The sequence below is a fragment of the Sinohyriopsis cumingii genome, chromosome 6 (assembly GCF_028554795.1).
Source record: "Sinohyriopsis cumingii isolate HCF-2022 chromosome 6, ASM2855479v2, whole genome shotgun sequence".
Lineage (NCBI taxonomy): Eukaryota > Metazoa > Mollusca > Bivalvia > Unionida > Unionidae > Sinohyriopsis > Sinohyriopsis cumingii.
This window is the reverse complement of record NC_142966.1, coordinates 114,592,118-114,617,870: the sequence shown is the minus strand read 5'-3', so window position 1 is coordinate 114,617,870 and position 25,753 is coordinate 114,592,118. Positions and strand designations below refer to the sequence as shown.

At 34.3% G+C, this 25,753-nt stretch overlaps 2 protein-coding genes and 1 long non-coding RNA gene across 5 annotated transcripts in view; 2 read left to right on the top strand and 1 right to left on the bottom strand.

Moving 5' to 3' along the window:
- The window catches only part of LOC149797770 (uncharacterized), a 61,046-nt gene extending 58,649 nt beyond the window's left edge, over positions 1 to 2,397 (top strand). For both annotated transcript variants that reach the window (XR_016421876.1, XR_016421877.1), the window contains exon 3: positions 1,711 to 2,397. This is a non-coding gene — a long non-coding RNA (uncharacterized LOC149797770). The remainder of the gene's footprint in view (positions 1 to 1,710) is intronic.
- The window catches only part of LOC149797769 (kinesin-like protein KIF13A), a 56,584-nt gene extending 51,259 nt beyond the window's left edge, over positions 1 to 5,325 (bottom strand). Inside the window, exons 1-2 of the mRNA XM_089962713.1 lie at positions 5,238 to 5,325; positions 3,537 to 3,662 (exon numbers count right to left, since the gene is read on the bottom strand). Coding sequence (XP_089818839.1) covers positions 3,537 to 3,662; positions 5,238 to 5,240 — 129 coding nt within the window. The 5' untranslated portion in view covers positions 5,241 to 5,325. The remainder of the gene's footprint in view (positions 1 to 3,536; positions 3,663 to 5,237) is intronic.
- A 4,545-nt stretch (positions 5,326 to 9,870) lies between these two features.
- Positions 9,871 to 25,753, top strand: part of LOC149797768 (histone PARylation factor 1-like) — a 33,425-nt gene continuing 17,542 nt past the window's right edge. Inside the window, exons 1-3 of one of the 2 annotated variants that reach the window (XM_089962712.1) lie at positions 9,871 to 10,018; positions 17,958 to 18,048; positions 23,696 to 23,956. In XM_089962712.1, the coding sequence (XP_089818838.1) occupies positions 9,896 to 10,018; positions 17,958 to 18,048; positions 23,696 to 23,956 (475 nt within the window). In that variant the 5' untranslated portion in view covers positions 9,871 to 9,895. Of the gene's footprint in view, positions 10,019 to 17,957; positions 18,064 to 23,695; positions 23,957 to 25,753 lie in introns of both variants that reach the window. The other variant, XM_089962711.1, reaches the window with a different exon arrangement.

The following is a 25,753-nucleotide window of genomic DNA, read 5'->3' as shown; positions in this document are numbered from 1 at the left end:
AATGTAACTGGACAAGTCTATAGAATGTATCATAATTTATTACCTTTTTCACTGTTTGACCACAGAAAAGCTCTAAACAAGTTTAATCTTACATAAACTTTTCTACTGTTACGTACGACCACAAAAAGCTCAAAACGGATTTAATCTTACTGTATATACCCACTTATAAGTCAAGTCCAACTGCAAACTGCACAGACAGAGATCTGTCATTACATAATGTGTCAGCAGAACATGGTTTATGCAGTTTGTAAGGAGTAATTAGTGTAACAAACAACACAGATTCTGATCTGCTGGCTCATTATGAGACAAGAACAGATTATGATGTTTTTATTGACTAATGATGTACAGTCCCTACCAGAGAAGACCTCTAACTCCTCCTACTTCATTAGCATATTCATTTTTGTATTTGTTAACATTTGTTAATACAACAACAAATTTTTCTACAGATGGATAGAGATAATAAATTTCATTAAAGTATTTCTTTCTTAAGTTGGATCCATAATGAGTCATAGCAATGTGTTAATTATAAGAAATCTTTCTTACAATATCAATTCAATTAAACTCAAATGAATGGTGAATAATACACTTAGAGGTAGTAACAGCTTTATATCATAATGCATCAATTACAGGAAATTATGTATGTATATAAGTAAACTCATTACAAACACCATATTTAACTTCTTTACAACATGACATGCATAATATTTACTTGTCTTTTATATTGTAATATGGACAGGTGGACTAAATTACTGAATAATGTATATTATCATTATTATTAATAAAATCTGTACACATGATAGTGTCAATGACACTGAGTTTAACCTATAAATATCATAAAATTCTGCCCCTTAATTTTGAATATATTGCTGCTCAAAGTTATAATATAATTAACCTAAACATTCTCTGTCACTTAAGTGTCTAAGGATTGTTTAATTAATTAGGTTTTATTAGCAATCACTCTGCTGACAAGTTTGTGTCACCTGTCCACAACAGATAGTTCTTAGCCATGGTGGACATGTGGGTGGAGTGGCAGCATAGTCAACTGGTAGATGTCACAGAACTGTATAAATCCTTTTATTTATTAAATACATGTACTTGGGTTTCGTTTTTTGTGTACAATGATACCCAAGGGTGATTTATGTATACTGTACAAAGGTTTTAAAATAGTTCGGTTCATCCTATGCCGCATGTAAGAAGTACTTTTGATGTGAAGAAATGAATACTTCCAGCGCACAAACAATGTATTGTGGCATTGTCTATGTATAAATGCCTCACCGTAAGACTAAATCTTCACATTACGGAATGTCTTGTCAGTGAGAGGTCTACTTTAAGGACTTGCACATCTTCAGCTGTAGAGGTATGTGAGTTATTAATTTCTTGCATATAAGTTATAACTATTGTACTACAATGTTTAGTTTTGTATATTTTCTATGTAGCTTCAGCTTATGTAGTATCATGCAAATATTTTCTATCCTTGTTTGTAACTTAGCAAGAGATTTATATTAGCAATATATAAAGTTGCATTTTTAAGAAATGTTTAGTACCATAGGATTCTTGTAGAGCATGGTTAGGTTCACTTCTGAACTTGTATATTGTTTTGTAATATTGTGCCGATAATGTAATCTGTGTAGCTTACCGTATATAACATCATTATGTTTTACCGCATATGCCCATGTCATGCATAGTACATGGTGTTAGATGTATTTTCAGTTGACCAGAGTGATCAGAGTTGCAGCTGTGTAGCTGACCAGAGTGATCAAAGTGATCAGAGTTATTGGAGTGATTGGAGTTTATGTGGTACCAGCTGCAGAGCTAACCATAGAAGCTGATCATAGCAGCTGTGAAGCTGAACCATAGCAGCCGTAGAGCTGAGTAAATAGTGTTGCTAGTTGAGTAGCAGGTGATCAGGCATTGCTGACCAAGATTGGTGGGTGCTGATTGCTTGATTGACCAACCTGGAATACTGACTGCTTGATTGGCCAGTGTGACTGGTAGCCAAGTGTGCTAGTGACGGAGTGTTGTAACTCCATACATGTAATCTTTTAGTCGTGGGCTGATCTTTGGGGTTTGTAATACCCAGTGTGTTTTTGGGACTGTCAAGATATTTTGTACATCTGTCCCTTTGTTTTCATCATTTTCACTATTTGAGTGAATACATTTTTACTATATGTGTAAAATACCACAGTATTACTATCTGAGTAAAACACATCATTCTTTCCTTGTGAAATCACTGTGAATCATTCACCCTAAATTGTCCTTGTTCTGTGTAAAGTCATTTATTTGTGTTTTCATTATTTTGTTCATGTGAATTATGTTAATTGATCCAATATTTGGATATTATATACACATATTAATCATAATTCTTTTCTCATTCAAGTCATTCATTATTAAACATTGTATTTGTATCACCATCAAAGTGTTCTGTTGTAAATCTGAAAATTCCCACTGGGTTATCTTGCTTTTTACAGTAGATATGAAATATTACATACAAATAATAGTAATAAATCCATGAATGTGATATGACCAGAACATTATAAGTATAGTGAGCATGTGAAGGAATACTGATAACTGGCTTGTATTGGTACAGTGTTGCACCCAAGATCCCATTGGTAAGGGACAATGATTCCCCATCCTTCAAATCTGGGCAAAATTTTGTATGGTAAAAGTACAGTATTGTATTATAACAAATATTTGCACGTCAGCAAAAAGTTTTATGCATGAAAAAATAAATTCACAGTATTTAACATGTCTGAATACAATCAATGAAAATCTGCATAAGATGATTTCACTCTCAGTGCCTGTTTCAGGTTCTAGCTGTCAGTAGTGACAGTTGGTCAGAACATTAATCCCAGCATTCTGGATATTTGATACCAGAGACTGTCAACAGGTTCCATTCTGTTGTTTATCTTCCCATGGCTAACTGAGCCTGGACCAGTTCATGCCCTTGGCTAAGGCACAAATGTTAAATTAATTAAAATCCTTTATCTCTAGCCCTTACTAAAACAAGAGCAGAATGGGAGATCAGGCAGTTATGTAGCTGGGCCTGGTACTGTAAGCACCACTGGGTTTTGTTTTTGTGACGATTTTAGCTTTTTTTTACATAAAGTTGTAGGACCCTTACTTGGTGTTTGTGCGTCCTTTGAACCTGAATGTAACAATGATCGATTACTTACTTAAATGACATAGCAAGTATAAATGTTTAATAATATATGCCATGCAGTGACATTATCCCAGCAGTATTATTTAACATAGGATAGTGTCTGAAAGAAACCGAAATTTCTATCATAATACAATCATTTATGAAAATTCAACAATATGGGCTTAATATTATACAAGTGTGTGTGTGTGTGTGTGTGTGTGTAAAATTACTGATTTTCACAAACTGGAAATTTATTAAACAAACTGAGGGGCATGCCTGAATGATACTATGATTTACATGAATTTGTTGTAATCATTTTGCTTTAAGTAGTTTACTTATTGTGCAAATTAGGAAGTTGGAAATTTTATGTATTTAATGTCATATTTGTTTACATTACCTTTCCTGATACAGTGATGATAGTTTTGTCTCCTGAAACCTTGACAGCAGTCTTAGCTCCTTTATTAGACTCCTCTGGGGTCAAAGGTCGACATCTTGCAACTACTTTGACTGAAACACTCTCAGGCTGTACCCCAAAAAATGATTAAAAATATGTCAAATAATACCATATAAATGGTTACTGAATAAAATTAGACTCATTTTCTTTATAATTTCATCTGTTATTTACTTTATATTAAAATTAAAGTTACTCATTTTGTGCAAAAAAAAGAAACTTAAAATGTCACATCCCATTAACTGAGAGTCCCATGAATAATTTTTCTGTGCTATGAGTATTATTATTCATAGATTAATCTTATATCTCCTTTGACAACCCCCCCCAATCCCAAAGTGAATAGCGAGTGCCAATGGCTCTGATGGTTTTATGCGCTACATAACATGGTCACATTATTTGGATCTGACCTTGGATGACAAGATTACAAGAGCTTTTATTACTTACATTGATATAAAAAATCAATCAAATTTAATATTTTTAATGAATTATAATAATGCTAAAACATTCTTATTTGACAACACAATAAAATATGTGTGAAAATTTGGCAAATTCATCACTGCTCATAATAGTTCTTGTATCTTTTGCTGTCATCATGCTGTGATATCATTTAGAGTTTTCTAGTTGACCCTCTGCAGCCTAACAATCATATATTTTGAATTCTTAAACTAAACCTTTCATATCCCATTGGAAACACTATCATATCCACTCCAGGTGACATTGGCTTTGCTCATGTTAACCTTGATTCATGAATTTGGAACCCCAACTGCCTAGCTTCATCCAAATGCATCTTTAAGAAGAGGTGAAAATTATAGAATGACTAAACAGTTGCTTTAGGACACATCAGAAGATGACAGAAAATTTTGAAGCAACTTATTCCTTCAAATATAAATTGATTGATTCACCCAAAATAGAAGCATATGAGGGAGCATTGTAATAAACAAATTTCCAAGCCATCTCAGATTAGATGTCATGGAATTAACATAAGTCAGGCCATTCACTTGAATGGAAATGTTGTTTTTGTGGGTTTAGAGCCATTTTCAGCACATGATAGGGTATACATGGCAGCCAGTATAAATGGTGGAGAAAGAACCTGGGAAAATCTGGAGAAGAATCAATGACCTATGTGAAGCTACTGGTAAGATTTCTCATGCCAACAATGGTCAAGCCCGAGATGGCAGTGATTAGTAAGGGTGACTGCTTTAGACCACTTGACCATCCAGACCCCCCTCCCTTCGAATGGAAATGGATAGGTGTGTTTGCATTGAGTTATGGAATATTGGTATGAAAACTCAAAATATTTTAATTAATTTAATTTTTTTCAGCGCAAGTGCAGAGGTTCTCAGAGAAAACTATTGGTCAGTCATTAAAGCCCTAATTATCCTGTTTGGTTGGGTTTAATCATTTCATTCCATTCTAAAATAGTAGACTTTTGTCTAACTAAGTGTTGAATACCTGTCCCACCCATTCCACTTAAATACAACTCTGTGTATATAAAACGGGAAATAGGTGGGGTTATGAATGAATATCAAGAGTCACGTAAGGGTATTTGTCCAATTTCAAACTGAGATCCTTTGTGAGTGAAAGCAGTTTTGTGATTTCATGTAAAATTCATCACACGATCAAGGAAATTCATAAAATTAAACATGCCATTTTCTGATTTTGTCTTTTTTCCTTTAAACTGTGTTACATTTATCCAGAGACCATCTCCAGACTTGTAATCGTCAAGGTACCCGTGTAAATACTCAAATAATGATAACGTCACGGTAACTTGTGTTGAATGGTTTCGTTCTGTTACAGTCAATGGAATCATTCTTGGAAACGGAATATTGCCTGATTCTTATTAAACAAACAAACAAATAAACAATTTCATTAAAAAAAAAATCATAGCAAACTCATTTAAATAATAATAATAATAATAGTAAACAAGGAATTACTCCATACTGACTTAATTTTCAGAAGCAAAATATACACTTTATTGTAAAATAAAATTATTTTCCATAAATAAATAGAAAACTTTTGCACTGGTGCCTTATTCTATAACGTCGGAGTCGTAAAGTCGTGGTAGTCCGTGTTGTCTTCGCATGCAGTCGTAAAATTCCTTCCTTCCTTCCTTTCTTCATTCATGAAACTGACAAATTTTAATATTTCTACATATTTGTTATTTTATTTAAGTTTTATTATTGTAAATTCTTAAATGAACAATAACATTTGCTTAATTCCTATTCTTGTTTAATACAGTATTGAGTTAAGCTTTGTACGACTCGGAATAATAATAATAATAATAACAATAATAATAACAATAATAATAATAAAGTAATGATAGTGTAAGTACGAGTGAATATTTCTACCTATTGAATCACAACTCAAGTTTTTCCCTCCAAAAGATATATATAGTCCTCTTGTGTGACTGGGCCAAATCAGTTTGAATATATCAAAACATAGGAATAAAAGTATTATTTATTTTTAATTTATTTCAGAATATGGTTAAGAAAATGCAAATAAGAAAGTCAGAATTAAATTTTCTCCCATAACTGATTGATGCATTGCTTAACTGTATCAAAGTCAGTTTAAGAAAATGGACTGAATAAGTAAGTAGTTAGGGAGAGGATAAGCGAGCGAGTGCGTGAGTGATTAAACCTGGTTGCTTGCCGCTACTTCAAAATGAATTGTTGGCGGCAGGTCAGAATCGACGTATTCATTTGTTCGCTCCCCCCTCCCCCCCCCCCAATCTCTCCAACCTCGTTTCGAGTCATTAACGTTAATTTACTCCTCTCTTTGCTTCTATATGGGTACGTATATGTAACTATTTCCCTTGTACTTTTCGAGACTCGCTCGCTTCTACGTACCAGAAACTTTCTGTACCTTTAAGTCCCTCACACTTCCAGATGCCCGTTCCTTGAACAGTTTATAACGGGAAAATACTTTCGAACCTCCCCAACCCGCCCGAGTCGAGATCTTCCCCTTCGTCAGAAAAATTTGGACTGATTAATTTTGCGACGGAGAATACTCAAACACCCCCGCTTATGTAGCTCAGCTAATCAGGATTAAATTTATCTAACCGCCAAAAATTAACACACGTCCATAGAATTTATAACAATTGTCTATTTCGCCCTTATTAAACAATCCGATTCCTAAAAATTTCACTTAAAACACTTAGTTCAAATGACACAAAATTGTCTCTGGATCGTCTCCACTTTGTAATTTTTCCGCTGATTAAACCCAAATTCACCTTGCCTCGTCTATCTGTCTGACCGTTATCATAATTAAAAATCAATCATGTCCCAAACCAGAGATGTAAAACCCATAGCAGTCTACCGATTTAATACGGCACATAACACATTAGTCAATTTAACTGTTGCGTATCACACTGACCGCGGCAAAACGTCATGCGAGAACTACAAAATTCACACTGTTACATATGCATTTATTTATCATTCATATATATGTTCATATATGCACCTAAGCTTTATAATTGTTGTTGTTGTTATTGTTGTTGTAGGGTTTAACGCCAATTTTCAGCACGTGATAGGCTATACATGGCGGCCAGTATTAATGGTGGAGGAAGAACCCGGGAAAACCCCGGAAAGAACCACCGACCCACGAGAAGCTACTGGCAAGCTTTCTCACATACCCACATTAGCCGAATCCGAGACTCGAACCCACGCAGACAGAGGTGAGATGGCAGTGGTCCGTAACGGAGAGCGCTTTAGACCACTCGGCCACTCGGGGCCCCCCTTTATAATTGAGATCACGCGTTGTAAATATGAAGTAACGAACCTGTGATTTGTTTCAGTGTATAAATCTGTGAAAGTTAACAAGTCTCGTGCAGTGCCGGATCAAACCCTATGGAGGCCCTTAGGCAGTCAAAATCTTGGTGCCCCCCACCCCACCCCAGCAAATTATCTCCTAATACGTTTTATCAATATTATTTTGATGCGTTGTCGCGGGGCCCCTAAAAGAAGTGGGGTCCATATGCAGGTGCCTACCCTGCCTATTCGGTAATCTGGCACTAGTCTTGTGAGAGTTTAGTAAATACCGTGAGATCTGTTTCTCTATTTTTCATGGTCGTCATGTACATGTACAATGATTCGAAATAGACACAAATATCCTTTGAAATATACTTTTTATAATATATCGATAAGTTGTCTATTGCGTGAAATTTCCACAGAATAATTAAAAAAATGAGCCTCTCTTTTTGTCAAATTCCATTTCAGGTTGACTCAAACTGCAGCTTAGGGATCAACCAAATAAATATCAGAGAAGGCGGGGTGGTTTAGGATTTTATTTTGGAAAGATCTCGACTCAGAAAGAAAATCTGTGGAGCTCCCTTTGCCCCCAATGGTCAATCCCTTATTATGAACATACTTTTGTGTATAACGATACCCGAGGGTGATTTATGTATATTGTACAAAGATTTCAAAATAGTTTGGTTCATCCTATGCCGCAAGTGCGAAGTGCTTTTGTTGGGAAGAACAGAATACTTCCAGCGCACAGACGATATTTTTGTATTGTGGCCTCATCGTAAGACTAAATCTTTACATTACAGAATGTCTTATCAGTGAGAGGTCTACTTTAAGGACTTGCACATCTTCAGCTGTATAGGTAACGTGAGTTATTAATTTCTTGTGTATAAGTTATAAATATTGTACTACATTTATTTTTGTATATTTTCTATGTAACTTCGGCTTACGTAGTATCATGCAAATATTTTCTATCCTTGTTTGTGACTTAGCAGGAGATTTATATTAGCAATATATAAAGTTGCATTTTTAAGAAATGTTTAGTACCATAGGATTCTTGTCAGGCACAGTTAGGTTCACTTCTGAACTTGTGTATTTGTTTTTAATTATTGTGCTGATCATCGAATCTGTGTAGCTTACCGTATATAACGTCATTATGTTTTATCGTATATGCCCATGTCATGCATAGTACAAGTGTTAGATGTATTTTCAGCTGACCAGAGTGATCAGAGTCGCAGCTGCATAGCTGACCATAGTGACCAGAGTGATCAGAGTTATTGGAGTGATCGGAGTCGATGTGGTACCAGCTGCAGAGCTAACCATAGAAGTTGATCATAGCAGCTGGGAAGCTGAACCATAGCAGCCGTAGAGCTGAGTAAACAGTGTTGCTGGTCGAGTAGCAGGTGATCGGGCATTGCTGACTGAGATTGGTGGGTGCTGATTGCTTGATTGAGATGATATTTTTGTTCTGACTTAGATTTTTGCATTAAAATGTCAGAAGCATTATTATTAAATGACCTTTATCCGCATTAAAGATTGTATCCGTCGTTTTTTCATTTACTGTTGACTGAGGCATATATCCGCGGACATGATATAATGTTTGTAGATGTGACACTTCTTGTTACATATCAAAATTCAATCAGATATTTGTTTAATTTTTTAATTTCTTTATCAATACGAAATAAAATGATTACGAATTTTTTTTGGGGTGGGTGGGTATCGACATCATGATGAGGTAGTCATATCAGCCTACGATGACTCGTAAGTCGTATTCGTTCTGCAAAATAGCTATTTTTCGCCATTGATTCAATATGTCACTCATCGTTTAATATGTTTATTCTTAATTTAGCCAAGTTCATTGTTTAATTTATAATTTATTATTCAGTTCGCTGAGACGAGTCACATTCGCTAAAGCAATGTCATATCTGCGGAAATGACTCATACTTTGCTAGCTGCAGGTAACGTCCACTCCAATTAAAACTTTTTCACAATTAGTTGCTGATTGATTTGTGTCCAATAAAGTTACAGATTATACACAACAGTGTAAATTTTCTATATCTATGATAAACTTTATTTAATATTTTAGGAATTAAATTTAGTATCATCTGAAAATGCCAACATTAAAAATGTTATATACGCCTAATTGCAGCTCCCTGATAAATGCTCACGGCACATTATATGAAAGCGTGGTTAACTTAATACGACTTGTAAATCAAACACATCATTATTTATAACTAAATAGCTTATGGTACCTATTATAGTATGAACTATGTTTTACATACACATCATGCCGAGGTAGTCACATCAGCTTACAACGACTTGTATTCGCTCGGCAAAGTAGCTACTTTTTTGCCATTGATTCGTTATGTTACTCATCATTCGGTGTGTTTGTTCTTTATTTTATTCAATCCAGTGTTTAGTTAATTTATCTAGTGTATATTTTAATCAGACGGGTAATATTAGCAAGAATAATGTCTTATCCGCGGTTATAACTCATATGCTTACTATACGTATGGCGCAATAGATTTCCAGTCAAGCTTCGGAACTCTTCAATAAGAAGGTATTATGGCGACGAAGGGAAAAGGCGCAATTGACCCAAAGCCACTATGTCAGTTTGGGGAAAATTGCTACAGAAGGAATCCACAGCACTTTCAACAGTTCAGACATCCAAAGCGAAAAGTGGAAGAGGTGACAGAGCACCCTGTCAATCCTCATTTTTCCTGATACTGTTTAATTTTTGTTATTATTTAAGTAGAATGCAACTTTTTACCTTCCCGCCAATCCAATTATTTTCTTATTTAGGACATGTTTAACACTGCCCTTGTTATTTAATGTTAGATGAATATAACTAGTAATTTCGTGGATTAATTTTACTATGAACAAACAATACCAGAAGCGATGACAGTATGCGATACACTGAAAATAAATGGGCATTCAGACAGTAGTACGTTATGTCCCATTACAGCGTTATTCCTTGAAAACCACACAAGCCTTATGCTCTAGTACTGATATTAGTACCCCTACTTCGTGGACGGGGTTCTAACATGAGTCTATGTGTACTATCGGAGCAGACGGGTGTGATACACACCCGGCGCTTTTCAGCCGGTAAAAAAAAAAAAAATGAGAAAGGAATGTTTCTTACATATTATGAAATAGCTAAGATGTCGTAGCCTCAACTAGATTTGTTGTCACCTTTATTATAAAAAAAATTACAGTTGAACGCATGTACAATTTCGTACCTTTTCACTTTCCAGCTAATAAAGCGGACATTATTTACTGGTCAACTGATTGCGTCAAATAACACTGCCAGGCCCAGCAAACATCTTTGCGGCTTTGTTTTTGATGTTTATTAAACTGTGAGAATCTTTTATCAACACTGCATTGTCTGCTGCTTGGTTGTGTATGCAGTTAAAGAAGAAACACATGTTAGCTATTGTTTGAGCAAGAATTGTATACAGAATTAATTGAAGACAGTCACAAAGACGACTTACTGACTTTACTCATGGACCAGTAATAAGTAATATTTTTGATAATGTTTATTTTGGCATAACACTTTAAGAACCTGGTGATATTGTTAAATTTCAGAAGCTACGCCATGATCATATTATATTAAAATTCATATGTGAACACTTCCCCAAAATGATAATAAACGTTTTATACACTATTTCTTGTACTTAAAAAAATGTTCTTTCTCAATATGAGAAAAATACACATACATGTATTTAAAATTTCAGGAACAACGCCACGATTATACTAAATTTGAATTCATACACGATCTCTTCCCCATAATGATAAAAAAATTTATACACTGTTTCGTGTACTTTGAATAAAAAATATATTTTCATGTGCCAATGAATATATGAAATTTCAGGAGCCATGCCATGACCACGTTATATCCAAATTCACATTATAGCGGGGTTGCACTGTAATTGCTTCTTGGTGGAATTTCAGAGTTGCAGATAAACCATTTTTACTTTTTACGCACAGAATTTTTTATTCAAGCCGCGCCATATTTATATTACAATCTGTTTACGTTTCCAAATAAGACCTCAATGTCCTTATATGGCACACAAACAAATGAGGCTGAGAACGGAAGTAATTATTATTTGAATTAATATGGCGGATGATCTAAATGAAAATATCTGATAAAAAGGTAAACCAGATTTTACAACTATTTCTACAATGATTTGCAATACTTCTGGTATTAGATAAGAGGACTAATCAATCTATTTCATTATCTGCAAGAAATATGTTCAAATTGTTGATATTAGGCTAAAAAAGGCTTGCTCTATTGACACATATATGCCCATGTTAGTACCCCGTCCACGAGGTAGGAGTAGGGGTACTAATATTAGTACTAATTATGAAAGTAATTAAATATTCCTTTTATTTAATACTAATACTGCAGTGTAAGTAGTCTTCCCTGATATTGGTGTTTTGGGATAACTGTCTTCTTGCTGATGTAACAGCGCTATTTTGCATGTTCTGAGGTCGACTAACATTGGAACACGAAGTCGAAGTTTCAGGAATATCTCACACACCTGGCAGCCCACATCAGTGCTTTTCGACAAATTAAAGTCATTGCTTTAGTCAGACTTTGTTTACTCTGATGTCTTTTTTCTAATAAATTGAAATTATCAGAGAAGGAAATGTATGTTTTTTAAGTTTCTTTGACCTACATCACCCATACAAAATTTTCCATATGGACTGGATATGGAATCCATACATACTTTTACAGAAATATCCATATGGACATTTTTATTCTATAGCTGAACCACTCTTGGAGATCAGTGTATCCATATGGAAATGTTATGGATTCCTTAAGTACTTATGGAAAATCCCATGGAATATGCAGATTAGTCCATGAGATCTGTAGATTGTCCATATGGAATGGAATTTGTGAATAGTCCATATGGAAATTGGAAATATGCCATATGGAATTTGTAAATGGTCCATATGGAGTTTGGTAATAGTCCATCCCGTACTAAATTTTCTAGGTGGACTTGAAGCAGATTTCAGACAGGTTTTTTTAATCTCTTTCTGCCTAAACCATACAAAAAATCTGCTTCAGATTTCTAGTAAGCTGCCTAATGATTTTCAGACATTATTGTCAATCATTGATAAATAGTCACTATAATTTTTAAAATGGATCATACATTTTATTTTGACAGACATTATCAAATGAAATATAGGTTTTTCTTGTCCTCATTTCTTTCTTGCATACAAAACCTAATCCATGATGGCATCACTTAAGTTTTTTTCATTTCACTGAAAGTTTGGTGAGATTTCACAAATATTATGACCAAAACTTTCATTGAAATAGTGGCGAGATCTCACAAGGTTTCACAAAATGTTGACCAAAACTTTAACTCAAGTTTTGGCAAGATCTCTAACATTTCATTGAAGTTTCACGAGTTTTTCAGACATTTCAAATAAATAATGGATATGAACAAGACTTTATTAACCAAGGTGATATTTCATTGTACATGAAAAATATTATAACATGTTGTAATTATATGACATCCAAAGCAAGAGATATGGGAGTTAATAACAACAACAATAATAATAATAATAATAAAGACTTTATTTAGAGAAGGTAACTCAGTTACTTACAGAACTAGTCTACCTTAAGGCCTTCTATATGTTATGTACAATATATACAGTATATACAACATGATGTGAAGAATCTGGCTTGACGCTAAATAATTAAGTGATTTTAAAAATCAAAGTATCAAGCCTGGAATATATGCACAGGCATCTGTGAACACATACACATATATAAAATGATGCAAAATTACAGAATAGCATCCATTTGAGACATTGATTATGAAAAGAAGAATGATAGGAGCCTGCCTTATGTCGTTGTACTGCAGACTTGATTTTTGATTAATGTAGAAACTATGATGCTGTTGTGGTCTCTTGAATTAGTCCTTGTTCCATAAGCAGCCATGACAAATGTTTATCATGATATAGTTACTCTTATTTTACACTGAATTCTAACACACCTAGAATATTTTGATAATGCACACAATAATACCCTCACGATATTGAATGACGATTCTACTTGTGAGCTAAGAAAGCTCAGCAAAGATATGACTATCTTTGATAGACATGGGTATCTGGCAACAATTGCCACTAGTGATTTTTATGTTGTCCCTCCTTAAATTCTGGAAGTTAATTGGTTTGGAATTATATAACTTCGAAATCATCCTGGTTCAATTCCTTGTCATATTTAGCATTTTAGCCGCTACTGTAAAGCTCTTTATGGCACAAAAAGCAAAATGCTAGTCTTGGCATTCAGTTTTCATACAGATTGACCAATTACGTTCCCATCGACTTTGCATTCAAGCTGTTCTCATTGCCGCACATTTTTCAAACTCGTATCTCGCTTGAAAATTCGAATCACCATGTTTAGCAAGCATGCTCATTCCCATCAGTTTCCGTTACTATGATGATTCATTAGGCAAGTACAAAATTTTGACCAGTAAGAAAGCTCTTTACAGCCGTCATGTGTTAAATAATAAACGGAACAAATACTTATTAGAAAGCTCGTTGCGGAATGGGACTGGATAGAACATTATTTAAAAAAGTTTCGGAGACAATATTAAAAAGGGTCCATATCGAGGAAGATCAGATTCAGGTCAGGAGAAAAGCAAACTTCTGTTTTAAAATGGAAGACAAGAAAACTTGTTTGAGGGTCGTTAAATCCAATTGACGTTAAACAAAAATACAACAACAAAAATTGGAAAAAGAAATATAACAGGGAAAGATGTGGAAAGAAGTTATTGTGCCCAAAATGAACAATAAAATTACAGCTATCAGAAACAGGAAATGTAAATGTTGCTGAAAATCATTCAAATTGTACAAGAAACAAAAAATAAATTATTATATCTTATTGATATTTTTTATTGTAATGTCAGTGATATTAAAATCAGAAAATATCACTATATTTTCAGAATGTTTGACAAACTCTCTCTGAAATTTCAAATTCTCACTGATATTTTCAGAAATTTTTGGTAAAATCTCCTAAATTACCATAATTTTGGTTTAAAAAAAGAACATTTGAGTGAATGTCAAAAAATATTATGATTTTGCTAAAATTTCAGTCACATTTTAACTAAGGTATGATTTTTGTACAGCATATTTTAATAGGAAGCAAAAAAATTATTTTTTCCAGAGTAAACTTCAGATCAAGTCCAAAATCCACCTTGCACCAAATTTCTAAGTCCAAAGATTCATCTATGCTTGTACTACCAGATATTAATATTCTGATCATGTTTACATTTTCTCTACTTTTTGGGTCATGTCTTTGCCTGTTTTTGAACATGTGGAAATAAAGAAAACTGACATGTACATGTTTTCTTCAAATTTATCAGTATATATTAATCCTTCCACATCAGCTACACTGACACATACATGTACTCTAACTCCCACCAATATTTCTATTTGAATCAGATAGGTTATTAATTCTTCAGAGATTATTTTCCATGATACTATAACACATAAGCCTGCTTTCCATATGGAAAAAAGTGCTTATGGATTAAAGTTGCAACTTAATTCCATATGGAATTTTCACTTGCTGTGAAGTACTTATGAAATAAATTGATTCCATAAGTTTTTTCAGTCCATATCTCTTCCATATGGATTTATGAAGTATTCCATGTGGAATCCATGATAAATGTCTGTACAGGCAGGGATGGTGCTGGCTTTAAAAAAGTTGTCACCAAAAGAATCGCCAACCTCAATATTTTGTCACCAATTTTCAAAATCTGTTTCTCTTGACATCTTCGGGACCAAGGTAATATTGTCGATATAAGTGGATGTTTAGATAAGTAAGAGGGGATTGCTGAAAATAAATCAAAATTTTGCATACAAGTGAAGTTTTTAAGAAATGACGGATTTAAACTGAGAAAAAAAAAATGAAAATTTTGATTAAATGAAGAAGACTAGGCCTAGTCTGAAATACACTTGTATATTGACAACTTATATTTGTGTAGTACACTCCATGTGTTAAATAATATACATGCATATGAAAAATTCATGAATTCGAGTTTTAGATCATGTTAGAAAATTCATGTATCAGTCGAATCCCATTAGAAAATAACTTAAATGTATATATAAAAAATGATAGTCGTTGTTTGATTGATATCCCATTGTCAACAAACACGTTGCCCAAAACAGTTCACTCTGATAGTTATTATCCTAGTAGCACATGGCTGTATAGTTTTTTATATGGTTCGTGTACATGTACTTAAATTGACCTAGATTTCAGTCAGCTAGTGACGACTACCATGATTCTGAGGCTACCAAGGGAATGAGGTTATTCATAGAGAAATGAAAACATGTGAACACATTAAAAAGTTTAATTCTTGTGAGATGTCCCACCTTCATTTAACTCGACGGCTTGATATCTATTGTTTATAAATATTGGAACTTTAATTTGGGTTTAAACCTCCATTGGTAGCAATCGTAAGCATGAACTTTTTTGTTGCAAATAGGAAACTTTCATGGCACAATAAATATGTTCCAGTCACTAAAAAAAATGAAACAATGCTTTTATTTAAGTTTGTTGCCGACTTTCTTTGATCAAAACTCTTCGGCATGCTTTGAAGGTTCATCTGTTATTAAAGGCGCTTATTGAAGGACCAAACAAATGCCCCATTGTTATTGCTGCGGCAAAATCAAATAATTGTAAAACATTGACAAGAGAGATTTTTTTTTTCTCATTTGCTTAGTATATTATATACAGAACGATCAATGCTTCAGTGGTATTTAGTTTTCTTTGAAGTCTCAGCAAAACTTTTTTCTGGTACATTTTCCAAAAAGGAAAATATTTGCCATTTTCTCATAGGTTGTAGTTATTATCGGTTTCAGGGTCACAGGTTGTAGTTATTCTCGGTTTCAGGGATGGTCGATTGTAGCTAGTCAGGTAGCATGACTAGGGCCAGACATCAGAATAAGCAAATTATGATATGTCATGGTGCCTTTTTGAATTTCTCAACTCCGAACCCTAGGCTGTATATGCAGTTTTTAACAGCCAAAAATGTTATTGCCAAAAAGATTGCCAAATGGCAAATTTTATCGCCAATAAGGAGCAAATTCGAATTTTGCTACTTTGGCAAAGCCCAGCACAATCCCTGCTACATTTTAGATGTCCAGAATGCAGTGGAAGGGGGGAATGCTGAAATTGGATTAAGTTGAAGTATTCTTCTTTAACAAAAAGAATAAAAATATGCTAATATTGAAGACAGTGTTTTGACAGCTTCATTTTGTTTAAGATACTTATCCTTTTAACCTGATTTCGGCATTCCTGGCTTCATTACATTTCTTTGTATTCTTAATTGTCAAGAAGGACCGATTGAATTTTTGACGCTCATCAGAATGAATGTTTCACTGGCATATTTAAAATATAACTTTAATTACATTCAGATTGATAAGAGGCTATGTGTAGTCTACATCTGACTTGCATTTAATTACATTCAGATTGATTAGAGGCTATGTGTAGTCTACATCTGACTTGCATTTAATTACATTCAGATTGATAAGAGGTTATCTGTAGTCTACATCTGACTTGCATTTTTATGTTCACATTTTGATTGCAACAACATTGGCTTAATTTCATTGCAGGGCCAAGACTTTCATTTTATCTTCAGTCTGTACAAGTTTCCTTCAATAGAGGAATTGGATGAAAGGCAGTGTATGCAATAGAACTTGTTTTGAAAGACTACTTCTGCAAGTGTCATGGTATCTTGATCAAGACAGGTGGCGTTTCATAATCTTCTCCATGTGAGATTTACTTGCACAGAAACGGCTTGCGATTGATGATACCAAGCTAGTATTTTGCTAGTTACAGTACTGAAATGCAAGTCAGTTGCAGAAAGTTTTTAGTGTCAAATATCAGTATTATGTTGGTACTAAAGTAAGTTAATTCTGGACCCTAGACAAAGAATATATTTCTGCTCAGTTTGAATGGCATGCCGTTACAGTCTTGTACCATAATTAGTGCAGTAATGTTGTGTTGATGTTAGGAATTTTATATAATAACTGAAATAGTCTACTCAACATTGTCGGAATGCTTGAAAACATGCTTTCTCAACATGACCTACATAAGTAAAGTAACAGTTTTAAAAAGTAGAGGTTTTGACCATTTCTGTTTTAGCTCGACTCAAGCTGAATGGTGATTTACCATATATTCCATAATTGACATACCCCTCCCCTTTTTTAAAAACAGAAAATTTAAATGTTACAGTGTAAAACCTGTGCTTTTCAATACTTGTCTGTTTCAGATCCATGATTACAACAAACATGCTGCAACTGTCTCAGTTGATGACACTAAATGATTTTTGTTACACAGGCACACATGTAGTATTAAACATGATGCAGTGGCTGGGCAGAAAGTTAAACTTCAGTCCTACTTGAACCAGCTGCTGAGTGGGAAAATGTGTTGATCATTTTAACTGCTGATATTTACAATGGCTGAATTGAGTGACAGAAAGACCCCCCAGATGTTCTTCAGTTTTTTCATTATTGTGTTCTGATAAATGTCCTCATTTTGGAAAATGTAATTCCCTCAAAGGTATTAATTAGGGAATATATGGTAACAATTTATTAATTTTGTTTATTGCAGGAAGAACAGTTAGCTGCCAAGAAGAAGAAAAATGAACCCAAGAAAATTGACAAATATTTCAAGACAGCGAAGAAATCTGATGATAAGGAAGGTAAAGGTGATGCTGGTAATTTAATGTGTACAAATGTAAAAATAGGATTCCATTGTAAATTCAAACCATCAATATCACAAGTTAAAAATTGATGTGGGATAAAACATAGCTTGCTAAATTCAGATGTTTGCCAGAACAGGATGCTGATTTTGAAAATGAAGATTAAATGCAAAAACCCGAGGGTTTAAATGTGTTCCGGATATTTTTGTAAACTTGTGAACTTAGCATACTGGAACCCATTGTTTTGACAGTATCAGTGACTAAATAAATTATTCATTTTCAGGAATGGGAAGATCTCGTGTTCATTAGTGGGGGGTAGGTTAAAACAAATTTGTTGTACAGGCAAAAAAAAATGTCAGATGCTCAGTTTTTAATCGCTTGCCTTTTTGTGGAGCGTATTATATGACTCTGTCCATAAAGATTTTCTTTTTTACATGATAACTTCAGTTTTCCATCATAGGCAGTTTAAAAATCTTGTGAATGGCTAGCACTTGTTAAAGATCAACCGAAATGGTAGCGCTACGTAATAGATCTGGTGCAGACGTTGCACTTGTGGTGAGGAAGAATCCTGTCAGTTTGGGGTTCAAAAATGCCTTTGTCACAGTAACATTGAAAAGAAATGGTTTCTGTACAAACATTTAAAAAAGAGGGGTGGCTTCGTAACAATAACAGTTATATGTAACATACCTGGATCAATCTTTGTGGACGCTTGCACTTGGGGTAAGGAAGAGCTGTATCGATTTCAAGGTAAAAAGGTAAGGTCACCATGACTGAAATAAGTCAGATTTGTTCTTTGTCAATTACATTACACTGCTCTGGTGGCCTAGTGGTTAGAGTGCCCGTCTCGGATGCAGGAGGTCGTGGGTTCGATACCTGAGTCATACCAAAGACTTACAAAAATGGTACTAACAGCTGCCTCACTTGGCGCTCAGCATTAAGAGGTTAGTGTTAGGACTGGTCGACCTGGTGTCAGGATAATGTGGCTGGGTGGGACATCATGCTACATGTCTGTGGCATGATGCCCCAGTGCTAGACATCACTATAAACTGTCACACTGCAGACATCCTAGCGATATGACTGAAAAATTGTTAAAGCTACGTTAAAAATCCAAATCAATTACATTACAATTAAGAAATTGACATTAGGAAATGATTCTGCTACCTCTGAATCCAGCTCTCCATGAAATATGAAGTGCCTTTTTTTTGTCTAATACATCATACAGGTGAAAGGAAGTAACATACCAATTAACTCCCCTTGTTCAGGTTAGGTTGCTGCTTGTATCCCAGATGTTTACTAGTTAAAACTTTTGCTTGCAACTGTGGACAGTGCCTCTAAAAATACTTTGCAATTTATAAAAAAATTTGATCGGACAACATTTATCTTCATTCTTATAGTAAGGCTGATGTACATGATGTATACAAAATTAGCATTTTTCCTTTTGGATTTATTCATATTTAAGCAAAGTTTTGCTGACTGGTTGTCCATGTGGTATTAATTGGTAAGACTCAAGTTTTCACCAGTTTAATTGTATTGCACTTAAATTTCGGTCGATTTTGTACTTTGATCATCTTGGTGATGCAAGTTTGCTTGTTGGAACAATTGGTTACATATGATTATTATTTGTTTTCTTCTTTTACTTTAATTAGATTAGAGTATAGATGTTTTAAAGCAGTGATAGTAGTGATAACTACAAGTCATGCCTTTCCTGCACAAAATGTTCTTCCTCACACCTATATAGCTTGTGTGTAGTGTAGGCAGAATATGTTTGATCTAATTTCTTGAAATGGCAGTTGAAGGGCCGCTAAGAACGGGCATGCACAAAACCTTCCAAAAATGAAGAATCAATTTTTTGAATCCAAATTTATAGTTATTGACCAATTTTATTGGTGGCTTTAGGATTTCACTTCTACCCCATGCAATGATATATAAAACAACAGTACCTGCGGTTGCGATCAGTCAAACCCATGCCAAGCAGTTCCACTCAAGCTATATTAGAATTGCGTTTGATACTCATACTAAAGCAAGCTCTGCTATCTATCTTGAATGTCAATGAGCAAGTTCAATGAAACTAGGTCCATTTTTAACTGAATTTTGCAACCCACTGGACCTAAGTTCCTATTCCCACCCTTTGAAGCTGGGCATGTGGGATTACATTCCAACTATGCCAGCTGGAAAGGCCCCTTTATCAATTACCATATGCTATGCAGTCTTCTGACAAACCAGTCCAGCCATCTAGATGATCAGTGTGGTTTCAGTGGTCATGATGTATATATGGTCAAAGCCTTGATGGAAGTTGATGAAAATGATGAACATCCATCCTTCATAATTTTACTCAAATGTCAAATTTTGTATGAATTATTGGGCATCTCGGATAAAATTCATGACACTGGTAATTTGAAGGCCTTTTGGATGAGTAGCTTGCCAATAACTGATACATTCTGATGTGCCAAGCCTTGAGAAGAATGTTACTGCCATTAACATATCAGCATTACTCTTTTATAAAGTGGACAATAACGTGTTTTAACACCACATCCTAGTGGGTTTCAAATTGATATGGTCCCAATTTTACATCCAGTATGAATGGCAGTCTTGACATCAGTATGAATGGCAGTCTTGACATCCAGTATGAATGGCAGTCTTGACATACAGTATTAATGGCAGTCTTGACAATCATGATGTAGCTTCTCCCTTTCAATCAGTGGTCTAATTGACATGAGGTTTTCACCAAAATACCTCTAATAATGGCATGCTGGTCCTAACTAAAAATGGTTCTGATGTGACATCCCAGTATATGTACCACAGTAGTTAATTTGAAAATCTTGATGAAGAATATCAGAGATGGTTTCCATGGACTCTTGTTTAAATATATGCCATAGTACTCGGATAACTTGAAGAGTTCACGTGAAAATGACACAAAACTTTAAATTGTATCTATGTTTGGCTGTATTCCCTATGTTATGAAGCTAAGACAGTTCGTTTTATTACATTCTTGCTTGCCTCTTTTACCTTATTTTTGATGTCCCAGTTGTAGAATCTTTGTGTCAGGGTTTTGGTTAAATTTTATTTCCTAAATTTCTCGATGGCTCTTTTCATTCTTGGCATAAATCACTATGAAGCAACATTTGCTCACCCCTATGACCTTGGAATTGATTTCACAGTCGAAGTACATTTTCATTTGAGCTTTTGGTTCAGCTTTTGTTTTTCTCTGGTTTCATTTCTTAAACTCCTTGATGGATGTCTTCATATTTGGGATAATCATTAGAAAGCTTAAGCAATTCATTCTTACAATTCTATGTGTATGATGTTTTCCATTGTGGAACACTGATGCAGGATAGCTTTTTTCTGCCTCACTCATGACCTTTGTCCTGACTTCTGGACTATTTTGACTAATGCCTAGTGTACACAAAGTAGAAAACACTTCCCAATTTCAATAATCACTTGAACATTTTCAGTATGTGTTCTGCTGTTTGAAAGTTAAGCAGTATTTACAAAGCATCATTTTGACTTTAGTTGTAAATTTTTTTATTCAGAAACATAATAAAATAATCCATCAAAAGTGCTAACTTCCACAGCCTCATGTCTGATATAAAATTCGGACCCTGTGGTGAAATTTTCTTGTCCTATACCAATGCATATGATGGATTCTATTATTCTGTGACATAAGCTTCCCCCATTGACCTTGTAGTCAAGTTCACAGAAAATTTGCATTAACTTTTTTGGTTAAGACTTTTTTCATTTGCCTTTATTTTCTAACCATGTGATGGATTTTCTTAGTACTTTCCGTAAATCATTTTGAAGCCGAATTAATTCATTCTGTGCAATGCTCACTCAACCTTTTGACCTTGGGATCAGTGTCATGCATTTACAGCAGTGCTTTGAGTGTGGGTTTGACATACATACTATGACCTTGTCATATTTTAAGGACACAAACATTTTTGGCATTATTCTAAATTATTCTTACTTATTTGGACTTTTTGTTTTAGTTTTGGTGCTGGCATAAGTATTTTGCACATGTGAATCAAGTTTCCTTCTTAGATTTTTGTGTTAGACCTGAAAGGACTTTATTGAATAAGGGCCATTTTCTGCCCCCGTTTTTATGGGGGAAAAAATTCTTGTAAATATCACAACTCTGTGTCTCTTTGTATTTTTCAAAGTATAAATTGCCCTATTCTGCATTAAATATGCACATGAAATTTCTTTTTTATACCTAAACATGTCCTTTGAACATGGTCTGGTATATGAAATTTAAGAGAAAATGCTACATTTGAGCAACTTGAAACTAGAAATTTTATTAAAATTTTTAGGTTCTCATATTAACTCATGTGTTCACATTTGCGCTAATCACTAAAAATTAAAAAATTCTTGAATTTTGCTATCTATGTATCATTGACATTGTTTTCCCTGTTGCACTGTAAATGCCGACATATCGCTACGTGTGACCAATTAGACCCGCATTTCTAGAGTGTGCTATATTATTTCCTTCATTATTATATTAGAAAATTTCCGGGAATAATAAAGATTCAGATATCTTAAAAACAATGTTATCCATTCATTTCTCTTTTTCTTCATTCTATCTAAATTGCCTTGGGAACATATAGTTTATCATTAGATTACTGTTTGATTATAGACTACCTCAAGGGGTGTGGGAGACAATTTATTGATTTTTTCTTCTTCTAAAGATAGAAACACAGTAGTATATGTATTTTATAGCCATGAAAATATAAGGATAAAAGTACATAAATACATAAAGAACACTTGTCATTTCCATTGAAGGTAAGAAACCCATGTATTCGGCGAAGAAGTGAACATACAGGCCCCTGTTAATGCCGACTTTACTGTCATATTCAATAATATCAAACAATCATTTAAATAATTCAATAATAATATATTAAATATCATTCAATAATATTAAACAAAATTTTATTGAGGAACAGTTTTTGTATTTTATGATTAAGTACCTTTTTGTCAATGTATTTTAGAAACAGTTTTCAGTTGACATATGAGTTCGATATTCTATTTTTGTCTACGATGGACCATTTTGGAATAGTTTTAGAAACTAAACTTTATATATATACAGCTACATAACCTCTACAATAATAAAAATGCATATTGCAAATTTGAAACTGAGTGAATAGCTCGTGGAAAGTAGTATCTGAGAAGTAAATGGAAAAGATGACTGCTTTTCATTTTTCATGTGTTTTCTGATAGTGTTTCGACTCTCTGTAACCATAGCAATGGACACATGTACACAAAACTGAAGTCAGAAATAAATGTTAACCACCTCGTATGTACATTATACATAATATATACATAATATAAGGACATTTGGAGAGGAGGTAGAAAATGACCCTTATTCAGTATAGTACTTTGATTTGAAAATGTATGAATCTACAACCAAACAAATTAAAATTTCTAAAATATATTAAGCTTCTTCTTTGACCTGAGTGAAATCATATGAACATGTAAAGCCAATAAAACAAATTTCTAAAAGATTTTCTTTGATTCTGAACTGAGTAATTTTGAGCCTGAATTTTAATTTTGTGTCAAAGAGGTACAATTACTAGGGTCAGATCAGTTTAAATTCAAGCAATCTTAAAAGCCCTTGTAAAAAGCTGTCAGGTAGTATTGCTTATAGGGTTCTTTTCAGGGGATGATGCAGACACAGATTCTACAGCAAGAGGATCAGATACTGCACCTGATGTACCAAATACAGAAGCTGGGAAAGATAGTGACAAAGAAGTGGGGAAGGAGGAGGAGGAATTTGAAGAGGAAGAGGATGTTGGTGATAGCCCAGCTTCTCCAGCCAGCATCAGGGAAAATGTGAAACAGAAATTCATGGTGGATATGCCAGAGGATTTTTATGACTTCTGGGAATTTTGTAAGACAGAAAATCCAAAGAAACCTGAAGGTATATCTTGTACATAAATTTCAGTACACAACAGTTTATGGCCTTGTACATCAATACTGCAGTGGTTGATGCATTTCCTTGCCAGTTAGGAGTCCCATGTTTCTTACAAAACTTTCAACAAATGCATGAAAGACAATAAGGGATTTATGTAGCTTTCACTAGAACATTGAGTAAGACTCCACAGGAAATAATGATGATGATTATGATAATAGTATAAAATAGTAATAAAAATCATAATTTAAATCCTGATAAATATCAAATACAGTACTGATAATTTCGGAAAAAAATAAAAGCATGGAAAAAGAAGGGTTGTCTTACCCACAGGTCATGGCTTAAAATTGAAAATTTGTCAAATTTGTTGACTAACATAATGGCTGTGAATCTTGGTTTGTTTTTGTTATTATTTTGCATGTGCATATTTTCTAAATTTATGGGCCAGTTCAAGTTTACCTTGAAGATTAAACTGTACTATAAAATACAGTACTTGCACAGTGCAAATCTTGCTTAGTCTCACTTATATCCTTGTTTATTCCCAAAAATATTAGATGCAGACTTTGCTTTATTCATTGATTTTACTAAATCGCATTCTTCCAGATCACATTTCAGCTAGATGTATATGGCTGTTTCATTTACGTTGAGGGACCCGGAGTGGCTGGGTGGTCTAAAACACTCTCCGTTACATATCACTGCCATCTCACCTCTGTCAGCGTGGGTTCGAGTCTCAGATTCGGCCTGTGGGTATGTGAGAAAGCCTGCCAGTAGCTTCTCGTGGGTCGGTGGTTCTTTCCGGGGGTTTTCCCGGGTTCTTCCTCCACCATTAATACTGGCTGCCATGTATAGCCTATCGTGTGCTGAAAAATGGCGTTAAACCCTACAACAACAACAACATTTACGTTGATCCATGCAATCACGAGTTAATCTTTGTCAGTGATATAAGGAATCCTTCAGATTGATGAAGAATATCAGAGATGGTTTCCATGGACTCTTGTTTAAATATATGCCATGGTACTCGCATAACTTGAAGAGTTATTACGAAAAGGTACATACATTTAAGGCACATAACAAGCATATATTCACATAACTGTTAAAGGTTAAAATTCTGAATGTAGGTCGACTAATGTCATCATTGTGTGATTTTTGTTTTTTGGCTGAACAGTATCATAGTTTTCCACACAATGGAAAGCTGGTTGTGTTCGCATCTCCCTTGTTTATAATTGGCAGATTTGTCTTTTGTTTTCTGATAGCTGTCCAGTCCAGTTAATCATTAAAACCATGAAACTGGCTTGGGGTAAGAGGGAATTTCGTCTGGCAGCTAATCCACTACGTTGATGTATAATTGCCTTTTACTCCATAATAAATAGCATGATTGCTGCTGCTGTGTAAACTGGGTTTAAGGTTGCTAATATCAAGGCCAACTACAACTCAGTTTTTATGGTGTTACAGTACTTTTCAAAGTATTAATTCTCAAACTTCTTTATTGTATTTTAGAAGTATTATTTAAGTTTTGTGCAGTGGTGCCTATGATTCATATCCAAGGGATGTACTTCATTTAGTGCCAGTTCAAACCTTCAATGTACATGTGGTGGTGTTACTATGTAAATATGCTTAGTGACCTAAATGCGAGCATTGAAATAAAACACTATTGCTTGTGGTTATCTTGCTGGAATCACGTTTTAATGAGTTTGGTATTTACACTTTCAAGGTAAAATAAAATGGTGATTACTGGTACATCGATACAATTGCTAATGCAGTAATGCATAAACAAGCACTGATTAACTAGAGTCAAAAGGGAGAGGA